This window comes from Salvia hispanica, chromosome 2 (genome assembly GCF_029641045.1).
Source record: "Salvia hispanica isolate PSC_SH4W2 chromosome 2, Shi_PSC_v1, whole genome shotgun sequence".
NCBI classification, from domain to species: domain Eukaryota; kingdom Viridiplantae; phylum Streptophyta; class Magnoliopsida; order Lamiales; family Lamiaceae; genus Salvia; species Salvia hispanica.
This window is the reverse complement of record NC_142693.1, coordinates 52,216,642-52,229,339: the sequence shown is the minus strand read 5'-3', so window position 1 is coordinate 52,229,339 and position 12,698 is coordinate 52,216,642. Positions and strand designations below refer to the sequence as shown.

The 12,698-nt window shown below is 34.0% G+C and overlaps 1 protein-coding gene across 1 annotated transcript; it reads left to right on the top strand.

The window, feature by feature from the left end:
- The first annotated feature begins 1,759 nt into the window (after positions 1-1,759).
- On the top strand, positions 1,760-4,876 carry LOC125214458 (ent-kaurene oxidase). The gene is made up of 8 exons (XM_048115497.2): positions 1,760-2,071; positions 2,808-2,968; positions 3,080-3,241; positions 3,316-3,456; positions 3,551-3,805; positions 3,892-4,056; positions 4,132-4,326; positions 4,496-4,876. Exons 1-8 carry the CDS (start codon positions 1,930-1,932, stop codon positions 4,808-4,810), a joined length of 1,536 nt encoding a protein of 511 aa, XP_047971454.1. The 5' UTR covers positions 1,760-1,929; the 3' UTR covers positions 4,811-4,876.
- The last annotated feature ends 7,822 nt before the right edge of the window (positions 4,877-12,698 follow it).

Below are 12,698 nucleotides of genomic sequence, written 5' to 3'. Positions count from 1 at the left end.
TTGCCTCATATTTCTCATTTGTGCAATATATAATTCTATACTACTATCAAGATGTCTTCATCTCGTAAAGCTCGTGTTGATAAGGGAAAAGGAAAATCCAACACTAAGAGGCCAAGTCGGCGAAGTCGGAAATCCGTGATTGATGAAATTTTCCAAATAAACGTGAATATGTGGCAGGTTAATATTTACTATCTACTAATTGTATTAAATTATTGTTCATAAGTTAATTTGATATTTATACTACAAACATTGCTTGCTTTGTAGAATCGAGAAGAACAAGATATGGCTTATGATAGATATGGTGGTGGTGAGACTTATGATGGTGGTGGTAGTAATGCTCCCGACGACTATTATGAACAATCAATCTCAACCCCGGTGAATCTTGATGATGATGATGAGGAGGAGGAGGAGATCAAGAAGATGAGGAAGATGAACAACAACAAAAATGACGCAGCCACCACCACCAAGGGGTCGTGGTCGTGGTCGAGGACAACCTCCTAAACCTCCTAAATCCACTTAAAGGACTTTAACCTCAATCATCATGACCAAACATTTCACGAAGGTAACAACGTGTACATATTACAAAAGGGAGGGGGATATGGCACATATACCCGTCATATGGAGAAAGCTCATCCGGTCGAGTTTGGTATCACTCCAATCCAAACTCAACTCAACTTTGGACCTGGAGCGGGGAGTGGGACGGGTTCATCCCAAACATCGGGTACGTGGAGCTCTTCTATTTTAAAATATGATCATCAAAATGCTCTTAATGTGATGTCTAGGTTTGCTGTGATGAAACATTTTCCTTTCAATGCTTTTGATAATGATGAGTTTGAATTGAGTATACGACAAGTTTATAATGCTTCTGCAAAAATATTGAGTCGAACTTCTATGACTCAGGCCGTTGTTCGACAATGCTTGGAAAAGAAGGTGCAACTAGGTACATATATTCTTAACTTGGGTCATAAAGTTTCAATTTGCTCTTATGTGTGGAGTGATTGTTTTTGCGAAAATTCATATATGGGTGTCACTATGCATTTCGTTGATAATAGTTGGAGTTTGAATAAACGTTTGATTGCATTTAGGGAATTTCCTACACCACACACTGCACAAGCAATTGCTCAATTGATCACTCAAGTTTTGAATGAATTTCAATTGATCAATAAAAAATTTTCTGTTGGTTTTGATAATGCAAGTGCTAACACTACTAGTATAGATGAACTAATCACCGCATGTTCTCCTGTTATTAATGGCAAATATTTTCATGTGCGATGTATTGCTCATATTTTGAATTTATGTGTTCAAGATGCCATCGAGTTGTGGCAAAAATATGTTGATCCTATTAGAACTTTGATCCGGCACGAGTTTTAAAAATGTAATGGTAAGTGAGTTGAAAAGGTTGGTGGGATGTGAAACCTACTTTTATATATTAGTTTTATAATAAAATGTGAGTAATAATGAGTTAGTGGAATATGAAGTCCACTACCAAAAATGATAAAAATTGTAATGGCCATGGGACAAATTTTGGGGGACGAACGGAAATGAAAAAATTGGACAAATTTTGGGGACGAAGGCGGTAGTTAATTTATCAGTATTACTAGCATCCTTATATGCATATTTTCTTGTCAATGATGTTTGCGTTGTTGCACGTGGCCGTGAATCCGTGATGAATGTTTGGCAATATACTCCTACTCAAATTCATTGGCATTAGCTATTCTATTTGTCGGAATGAATGGTCAATGCAATTGACCACTTTTACTGTCATTGCCTATAATCAATCCACTATGATATGAGATAAGGACCGTGGTTTTGGATTCTATTTATTCTTGGCGTTTTCTCCATTCACCCACATTTCGAATCAATAATTTTGTCATATCACTCGTCTGTAAAACTCAGTAATCTAAACTTTATTTTCTTTGGCCTTTTTCAATGGATTCATTGCTGAATCTTCAAGCTCTGCCGCCCACTATAGGCGGACCTGCGGTGGCTATCGGCGGAATCACTTTGTTTTTCATCAGAGAATATGTCAAAGATCAACGGAAGAAATCTTCCAGCTTCCCTCCTCCACCAGGTGATCTATCTCTCTCTGATTTCTTCTGCATTGAAGTAAACACTACGATTCCCATATTTTATGCTGATCTGCATAATCAATTGAAGATGTTTCTAATCGAGAAATTTTCCTAGCTTCGTGGTGTTAATGTCTAATTATTTTTTTTGAATGTCATTTATTCTACTCCCTGTGTAGTGTGTTCCAAGGAAGATACCACCGCCTCCTTGGAGTCACGGAAATTTATGCATTTTTGTTTTGTGTGTGAAGTGGAGTGTAAAATGAAAGAGAGATGGAATAAAGTACATAGGTATTTCCATTTTTATTAATAAGTCGTCTTGGTTGGGCGAACCAAAAAGAAAAATGAGTTATCTTCGGTAGGATAGAGGGAGTATCATATAGCGATGTTGAAATCCTTTTTGCCTCACACAGACTTGGTAAAGATTAAATCTTGTTGTCGTTTTAAGGGGTTTTATGATCATCCCAACATAATAGGAATATTGTATTGTACTCCCTCCTTTCCATATAATAAGGACTTTGGAGATGCACGAGTTTTAATGCGAAATTGGTAAAGTACGAGATAGGTAGAAATAAAAGTGATTGGAATATTGTTAGTGGAGAATGAGACCCACCTTAGAAGAGAGAAAAAACATGCCAAAACTAGAAAGAAGCTAATTTTGTGGGACGAACAAAATGGAAAAAAAAAAAGGACTATTTTTATAGGACCGATAGAGTATAAAGCATGTGGGTTTTGATGCAGAGGTACCAGGCTTACCAATAGTTGGAAATTTATTGCAACTAAAAGAGAAGAAGCCCCACAAGACTTTCACCAAGTGGTCTCACAAATATGGTCCAATATATTCCATAAGGGCAGGCTCCAACACCATGGTTGTGCTCAACTCTAATGATGTTGCCAAAGAGGTCAACTTCTTTCTCCTTCATTTCTATGTTTCTTCAATATTTTCATCCTACTCCTTATATACATTCCTAATAATCTAAATATGATTTGTAATTATGTACGTGTTGCTTTAGGCTATGGTTACAAAATACTCATCTATCTCAACTAGAAAGCTGTCAAATGCTTTGAAGATCCTCACTTCTGATAAAAGTATTGTTGCAATGAGTGATTACAACGAATTTTACAAGGCAGCCAAACGCCATTTGCTTACGAGTACACTCGGACCTAATGCTCAGGTTTGTTTTGTACCTCTTCTTGAGGCTAATTAAACGGTAGAGGAGGCTAGCATTGAGCATGCTTCTTACTGCAGAAACAGCACCGTGTCCACAGGGATGCCATGATAAATAACATCTGTGACCAATTCCATGCTCATGCAAAACTGTATCCTTCTGAAGCAGTAGACTTCAGGAAGATATTTCAGTCTGAACTCTTCAGATTATCGATGAAACAGGTGAATCTGGCTGTTCTGTTTTACCCCCTTCTTCAGCTTCACGTTATTGATAAAAATTCAAAAACGTATCAAAGTCTCGTTGTTTAATATGTAGGCGATTGGAGAAGACGTTGAATCCATTTATGTGGAGGAACTAGGCACTACCTTGTCAAGACAAGAGATGTTCAAGATACTCGTAGTGGACCCTATGGAAGGTGCCATTGATGTGGACTGGAGGGATTTCTTCCCCTATCTCAAGTGGATTCCTAACCAACACTTCGAAAACAAAATTCAGCAGATGTATTTCCGCAGGGAGGCGGTGATGAAGGCCTTGATTCAGCAGCAGAAAATACGTATTGCTTCTGGCAAGGTAGCCTGAGATCTAGCTTTCTCGTTTGCTTCGTGTGTAGTTAAAGTTTGTTAATGGAGTGTTGTTAACAATATACGACGCGACAGGAAATAAACTGTTATTTAGATCACCTGTTATCGGAAGCTGCAGACACATTATCAGAGCAGCAAATACTGATGCTTCTGTGGGAAGCCATCATTGAAGCATCCGACACGACGTTGGTTACTTCGGAATGGGCCATGTATGAACTTTCTAAAGATCCAAATAGACAGGTGATTTTTTGCTTGCTCCCTCTACTAATTTGTGTGTTGGTATTGGCTAAAATATTGTTACTTCCAATAAAACAGAACTACTTGTTGTCGGAAATCCAAAATGCTTGCGGATTCGACCAACTCAGCGAGGAGAAGCTATGCCAACTTCCATACTTGGCCGCAGTTTTCCATGAAACACTGCGAAAGCACAGTCCTGTTCCAGTGGTCCCATTGCGCTATGTGCACGAAGACACGCAGTTAGGAGGGTATAACATACCAGAAGGCAGCGAGGTTCGTCACTACTATGACACACAACTGAATGGTCTATGTTATTCTTAGAGCTATACACACTAATCCCTCCACCTACTGGTTGGAGGAACACGTCTTACAAACTGAGTTGCGATTCGTCCTTTATAGTCAATTGAGTTTTTATGTTCATGACAATGAATCTCCTTTGCAGATTGCTATAAACATATATGGATGTCACATGGACCAGAATGTGTGGGATTGCCCGGAAGAGTGGAGGCCGGAGAGGTTTGTCTCGGGTAAGGATGACACGACGGAGCTGCACAAGACGATGGCGTTTGGAGGGGGGAAGAGAGTGTGTGCTGGAGCTCTTCAAGCAATGACAATTACTTGTATAGCAATTGGAAGATTGGTGCAAGAGTTCGAGTGGCGACTCGGGGAGGGAGAAGAAGCGAATGTCGACACTTTGGGTCTAACAACTCATAAGCTTCATCCTTTGCAAACCATTGTAAAGCCGAGACTCAGATGAACTCTGTTTGCAAACGATTTTAAAAAAGGTTTCTTCAAGTTAAGCGAACTCTTTTGTGTTGTTTCTTGTTAAGCGAACTCATTATGAATTTTGGCGTAATTTTTATATTTTTTAATAAAATACTCATAAATGTGAAATTTTTCGGAGTTCAATGGACGAAGATGAATAGAGCAAAGCTCTATTTATTTTTATTATTTTTTTATAATTAAATCAAATATATATCAACAAAAGGTTTTGTACATCAAAAATTCGGGCATACCCAAGGGAACATGATAAAGACAGAACAATATCAAGGCTATAGTATAACATCACCATTAAGGTGAGAATCGACAACACCTCCCGCTACCCGTTTAAACCAGAGTGGCGGGCCTCATTAAAATCCCTTGGAGGAAAAACCCCATGGGATAAAATCCCCCAAGGGGAAAAAGAGTACCTTGACGAGTAGCCCATGATGCGCCATCTAAAATAAACTCGAGCACCCTGTAGAGTCATCTTCAGTGCAAGATAACCTGCTCTTGAGAGTGTCGAGAGTAAAGCATGCTATACGTCCCATACTTTCCCATCGAAGATAACAACATTGCGCGCTTTCCACGCAAAGCTCTTTTTTTTAGTAAAATGAAACCCTAGCAAAGGAAAAATTCTACTTCCTTTATCCACCATTTAAAGAATCATTTTGTCATTTTAAGTTGTTCACGATTTACAGAATCATTTATACTATTTCACTTTTAGTATGCGGACCCCACATTCCATTAACTTTTTATACGCACAATTTAATATAAAACTAATACTTTAAATGAGTTTCACATTTCACTCCCTTTTCCATTTACTTTTCATAAAGTCAAACAATTTATTAAAACTCGTGCCGAGTCAAAAGGACTCTTTAAATGGTGGACGGAGAGAGCAGTACTAGTTTTCATCAATGTTTTAAAAATCGGACCGGTAAGCAAACCGGCGAAGCTATTGGTTCACGATTCAACTGGTCGGACCGGTTTAACCATTGGTCCGGCCATTTTACTGTAGCATATATAATTAAATACAAATTTATAACCAGATATTTTTGAATATTAATCAAAATTTATATTTATAACATTAAAATTTAGTGATTTTCAAAATGTTAGTATTAAACATAGTTGATAATAAGTATAATGAAATTTTAATAAGTTATTAATTTATATTTAAAATATTGAAACTTATAGTATATATATACATATATATAGAGTAGTGATATAGGGCAAGTGTCCATTAAGTACATAACTAGAGAACAAATTATAGCCACGAGATCAAGAAAATCAAGGGCTAGATTAAATAAGCAAGGGTTATTTTTCGTAGTTCATTATATACACAATTTACTTCAGTGGGGGTATTTATGTAATTTCATAATTAGGGTAAAAAATGAAAAATCCCAAAATTTTACTCTCCCTCTTTGTGTCTTCCGCTGTAACCTACTTCTCTCTCAAAATTTCTCTCACAAAACCCTACGACCGACGACGAATCTTCATCTTCACCACTCATCTCCGGCCATCTACGACTAAAATCGACGACATCTGTTCAGCATTTGTACCATTAAGCATCGAATCCACATTTACAAAATGGTTGATACTCGAAAATCTTCAACGGAAAATTCTAGCCGCCATTTGCGTTCTTGTTAAAATTCTAGTGAAGGTAATACACATCTGAAGCTTTTCAAAGTTCTTACTCTTAATTTATTTCATTAAGTTCATCTCATTCCTAACTTCGATTTTGGTTTTTGTCAAAATAGTAGAAAAATCGACTCGCAAGCAGCCGACTATCAAACAAGCAACTCGAAACCTCGATGCAGATGCTGGAAACAAAATTCCACATCCAGAAGGTAAAACCTAGGAATTAAATGTGTAAAATGAAGAAATAAATTATGATAATAAGGTAACAGAGTATTCCAAGTGAACTTTCTAAAATTGTAGATGATATGTTGTATATTGATATTGTGTCTCTTATTAATGTGTTTAGGATTTTTGGATTAAACTTAACTGATGTGTTCTTCATCAAAATGAACTACATATTCTTTTTAATGAAGTAGTAAATTGATAAGATGAAGTAATAAATTATGATAATGAAGTAATATAAATGATTTGTTTATATAGTAAATACCAAAATGAAGTAATAAAACATGATAATGAAGTAATAGTCTATAAATATGAAGTATATGTCTACTGTTTTGTATGAATTTAGGATTTAGAAATAAAATTAACTGCTGCATTGTTTGCATATTCAAATGAACTACATATTTTATGTGATGAGGTAATGCAACTGATCTATTTTCCTATTAACTATAATCTAGTTGTTATGAAGTATTGAATTCATATAATGAAGTAATAAGTTATGATAATGAAGTATCATATTAAACTATCTATAATCATATTAAATGAGGTAACAGCGTATTGCAAGTGAAATATCTATAACTGTGGATGATATGTTGTAAATTAATTCTGTGTTTGTTATGTATAGGTAAAAATTCCTCTCCAACTAGGAAAAATGCAAGTAGTTCTCCTCAAATTCCTACTGAAATCCCTACTACAAAAGGTAAAAAAATGAATTGATATTTAATGTGTACTTAACGAATTAACATAGTATTATTCCAAGTGAACTATCTATAATTGTGGATGATATGTTGTATATTAGTTGTTGTGAAGTTTGAATTCATATAATGAATTAATAAGTTATACAGTAGGTTAATAAAACATTACAATGAAGTAAATGACTCTAAAAATGAAGTATATGTTTACTGTTTTGTATGAGTTTAGGATTTAGAACTAAAATTAACTGCTGCATTGTTTGCATATTCAAATGAATTACATATTTTATGTGATGAGGTAATGCAACTGATCTGTTTTCCTATTAACTATAATCTAGTTGTTGTGAAGTATTGAATTCATATAATGAAGTAATAAGTTATGATAATGAAGTAATATAAAGTGAAAAATCATATTAAATGAGGTAACAGAGTATTCCAAGTGAACTATGTATAATTATATATGAAGTAGTAAATTGATATAATGAAGTTAGTTGTGTCTTATGTATTCACACACTTTAGTCTAAGTGAACTATCTATAATTGTATATGATATGTTGTAAATTTATTCTGTATTCTCATGTATAGGTGAAACTTCCTCTAGAAAGAAGATGAATTCGAGGTTTTCTTTGGAAATCCTCTCAAATTACTTAGGCTCTAATAAAGTAATAGAACATTATAATGAAGTAACAGACTCTAACTATGAACTACCTATTTACTGTATTGAAATAATATAAATGCTATGTTTATACAATAGGGTTTATTACTAAAATAAAGTAATATAACATTATAATGAAGTATCAGACTCTAAAAACGAAGTAATATAAAGTGAAAATCATAATAAATGAGGTAACATAGTATTCCAAATGAATATAATTATGGATGATATGTTGTATATTAATTCTGTGTTTATTATGTATAGATAAAAATTCCTCTGCAACGAGCAAGAATGCAAGTAGTTCTGAAATCCCTGCTACCAAAAGTAAAAAATGAAATTAAAGCATAGATGAATGAAGTATTGAATTCATATGATTAAGTAAGATCTTGATCATTATCTAATTTTGAATGTGTTGTGTACTTTTTATATAGCCAAAGGTTCATCTGTAGAGAGATTGGATGCAGCTAAAGGCCTCAAAAATTCTGTTCTGGAAGGTAAAAAGTGAAGTCTAAGCTATTTTTGTTTTGAAATAATAAATTGACATGGTGTAGTTAACTAGTACTATTAATTGTATTTATTAATGATGATGCTGATGCAGGGGACAAGAAATTGAAGGCTATAGAGGAAACCATTACGCCCATTGAGAAGCTTCAAGGTTAAATTCCAAAACTTCCATGATGGTTTGATTTAATACAACATGTAATTTAATTCATTGACTAAAATAGTACACTTTTTTCAGAAATGATGAATCTGAAGCAAGCATGTGGTGGTAATGACTTTAATGATGAAAGGAGGACAAAAAATAAGCATGATAAGCTGCCAAATATAGAGAACCAAGGTTCGTTTTAAAATAAATTTTAGTTGCAATGACCTAAATAAGTTAACTGATGAACTAAATAATTTTACTTGCATATGTTAGGCACAAAAAGAATCAGAGAAACAGAAGGTGGTTTACATGGTGGGGTACAGATAGATAAGGATAAGGAGAAGCGAAGAAAGAAGATTGTTAACAAAGTTGCAGAATCGTCAAATATAAAAAGTGAATGATGCTAAAAAAGGACAAGAGAAAGGTAAAAAGTTTGCTCGTAATGATGCTAAAGAAGATGCAAGTAGACCTTCTGTTCAGAGAGTCCTATGTCTTAAGAGAGGACCTAGGAAATTTGTTGAAGCGATTGAATCGCTTAATGATGAACAAAGAGATGCTGTAGAAGATATGGGGTTTGGAAGTCTTTTGCACTTCAACTTGAACTATATCCCAGCGAAGCTCGCATTTGAGATTCTTGATCATTTTGATCAAGATACATGCGGTGTAGTATACCAACGTGGTATACTACATATTGGGCATGATGATGTGCGGGCTTCCTTGGGGTTGCCAAATGGTAGTTTGAGGTTAGAGCATAATGGACGTCAAACGACCAACAAGTTCATAAACGGGATTGCATAATCTGGAGGTCGAAAGAGGTCTACAATGGGTGCAGATATGCTTATAGAAAAGATGTTAAGTGATGTCCATGGAGGGGAGAGAAGTTCAGGAAGATATTCCTGATTTTGGTTGATACAATCTTGATCAACCCTAAGGGAGATGGATACTTGCGCACGCAAATTGAAGGGGTAATCCATGACATTGATAATGTCAATTTTAAGATTTAGTGAATGATAAAATATTAGTAGTATTAAGTTTAATAAATAATTTATACATGGAATATTAGAATAAGTTAGTTGGTTTTAAAAAATACTAATAAAGAATAGTATTATTAATTAGATTATTGAAATATATCATTCAGTATTAACTAAACGAAAGTTATTTAGTATAATTAAGGTTTTTGTTTTGTCAAAATAATTGAAGTGGGATAGTGGTAAAAGAGTTGAGATTGTAGCCATAAGGTACAAGGTTCGACTCCCTTTGAAATCAGTTTTTTTTTTAAATGCTTTACAATTGGAAAAACCGGTCCAACCGGCCGGCTCACACGGTCCAAAATGGCTCAACGTGCTGGCGGTTTTAGATGGCGAACCGGAGCGGACTGGGCACTGGTTTGTGGCCGAACCGGTCTGTCCGATTTTTAAAACAATGGGTTTCATCAATAATGATATTGTATTCGAAGGAAAACGTACAATTGGAAAAACCAGTCCAACTGGCTGGGTCACACGGTCCAAAATGGCTCAACGTGCTGGCGGTTTTATATGGCGAACCGGACCGGACTGGGCATTGGTTTGCGGCCGAACCGGTACGACCGATCGGTCCGATTTTTAAAACACTGGGTTTCATCAATAATGATATTTTATTCGAAGAAAAATGTTAGTGTGTTTTTTTTTTAATGGAATGTAATTATAATGTATCCAATCGGCAATACATGGACGACCTATTCCAGCACTTCTCTGAGGCAAACGATCTGCCTCTGCCACTGCTAATGATGAGATAATGTTTCTTAGCAAAATGATATTCTGGTTAGGATAAAACGATGCTAGTCATTAACGATTATGATATTCAAATTGTGTTTTGCTTATATTAAAAAATTCCGATGAATGAACAATGAGGTTGGTCTTCAAAACAACATTACAAAAAATCCCATTCCGATTCCCAAATGTTTCATATTTAATAGGACGGATGGGGTATTTATTACTCTCTCCGTCCCTCTGAAGATGACCCCATTTTCCATTGTGGTTTGTCCCAATTAAGATGGTCTATTAATAAAAATGGAAACACTCTTTATCTCTACTTTATTCCCTTTCTCCTACTTTACTCTCTCCACTTAACACACAAAATAAAGTTGCATTAAATCTGGTGCCGCCCAAGAAAGGGGTCATCTTCCTTAAGACGGCAGAACTATCATTTTTATAAAACGAGTGCAGAAAAATAACCGGGACTGCTAAAGCGGGATGGAGGGAATATTTTTTTTCTAACACAACAAATCAATCACTTGTATATCATTTTCCCCTAGGTTTAGAAATTATTGGTATTTATATTATTATTAGTGAAAGATGTTAATTGTTGTTAAACTAAGTAACAAAGCTTAAAAGTGAGTTATTGTTTTTCTTATTGGTAGTATTATGTTTTTGACGTTTATCTTTTGGGAACTATATTTCTCACTCAATTTGGGCCTTATTTATCCCGTTGGCCTTTTATGGATTACAATATTTATTTTTCTATAAGAGTGTATATATACTTTATATATTATAAATAAGTTATTATTAATATCTAATTTCAATGATATTTTTGTCCAAGAATAATTAGTGATGTTGTAGAAGAGTCCGAATCATATATTTTTAATGAAAGCGGTCCAAATGTACTAGGAGGAATGATATGCTGCATACCTTAATTGTGTGAGCGCCATTTTCATTTGACGCATATTTAGCGTTATTCGTTTTGATTTGTATATTCAGTAGATGATTCTAATATATTAAAAAATATTATTGAAATTTTTAATTTCACAAAATTCATAAAAATCAAAGCTCGATTTGTTCGTTTTCTCTATAATTTTAAATAAATTAATAAAATAACAAATCAAGCTTTTTTTTTTTATGAATTTTGTGGAATTAAAAATTTCAATAACATTTTTTAATGTATTAGAATCAAACTAAATATTAAATATATAAATCGAAATAAACAACGCTAAACGTGCGATAAACAAGAGTAGTGTTCACATAAGGTATGTAGCATATCATTCGTCAGTGTATTAGATATGGATCAAAATGAAGTATTTATATCTTTCTTTACTTTTCTTATTAATTGTAATAATCGAATGGTTGGTTTTTTAAGTATTGATCCAAAAGTATTTAATCTATTCTTTTAAATGAATTATTAATTTATGAACTCCATTTAATGTTATTATTACTCATTTAATTTCATTTATTGATAATCTGAAATTAGTTTTGAGACATTATTTAAACTGTGTAACACACACGGGTTGTCGGCTTGATACTAGTTAATGTTAATAAAGAAGTTTGAAATTATGACGACACACCCTAAACACGACAATAGTTAAATGTATACATGAAAGCCTGCGATTTGGTAATGAGTAATGAAAATACAAAAATTACATGAACTTTTTCACTTCTTAAATTATGCTATTCCATCAGCATGAAAATATATATATATTTTTTTTCATTTTGATCCATCACACAAATAGTCCACTTTTCTTTTGGTTAATATTTTTATACAAAATACACAAAATCAATTATCACCAATCGAAGTGTAATCAAGAGGTGTGTTAATTGCAACAAAGTAAACAAAATTAGCTATGAATGTGTGCAACACACTGTGAATGGAGTTTTAATACTGGTAAATTGAGTCCAAACTAGTTGATTTGATTCGTAAATAAATACTCTTCCCGTCCCACATAATTTTACCCAGTATTCCATTTGGGCCGTCCCACATAATTTTATCCATTTCACTTTTACTCCCTCCGTTTATTCATAGTTGAGTCATTTTACTATTTCGGGAAGTAGGACCCACATCCCACCAACTTTTTCAACTCACTTTCCATTAGATTTCTTCAAATCCGTGTCGGGTCAAAGTTTCCCAAATTATGTGGGACGGAGGGAGTATTTTTTTTACTTATATATTATTTCGAAAAGATAAATATTTTACAATAAGCATTTAAGTTATTCTTTATTATCTCAAGATGATCACATTCTTTAGCAATGACTTACAAATAATTCAAAAATATTAGATTACAAATAAAA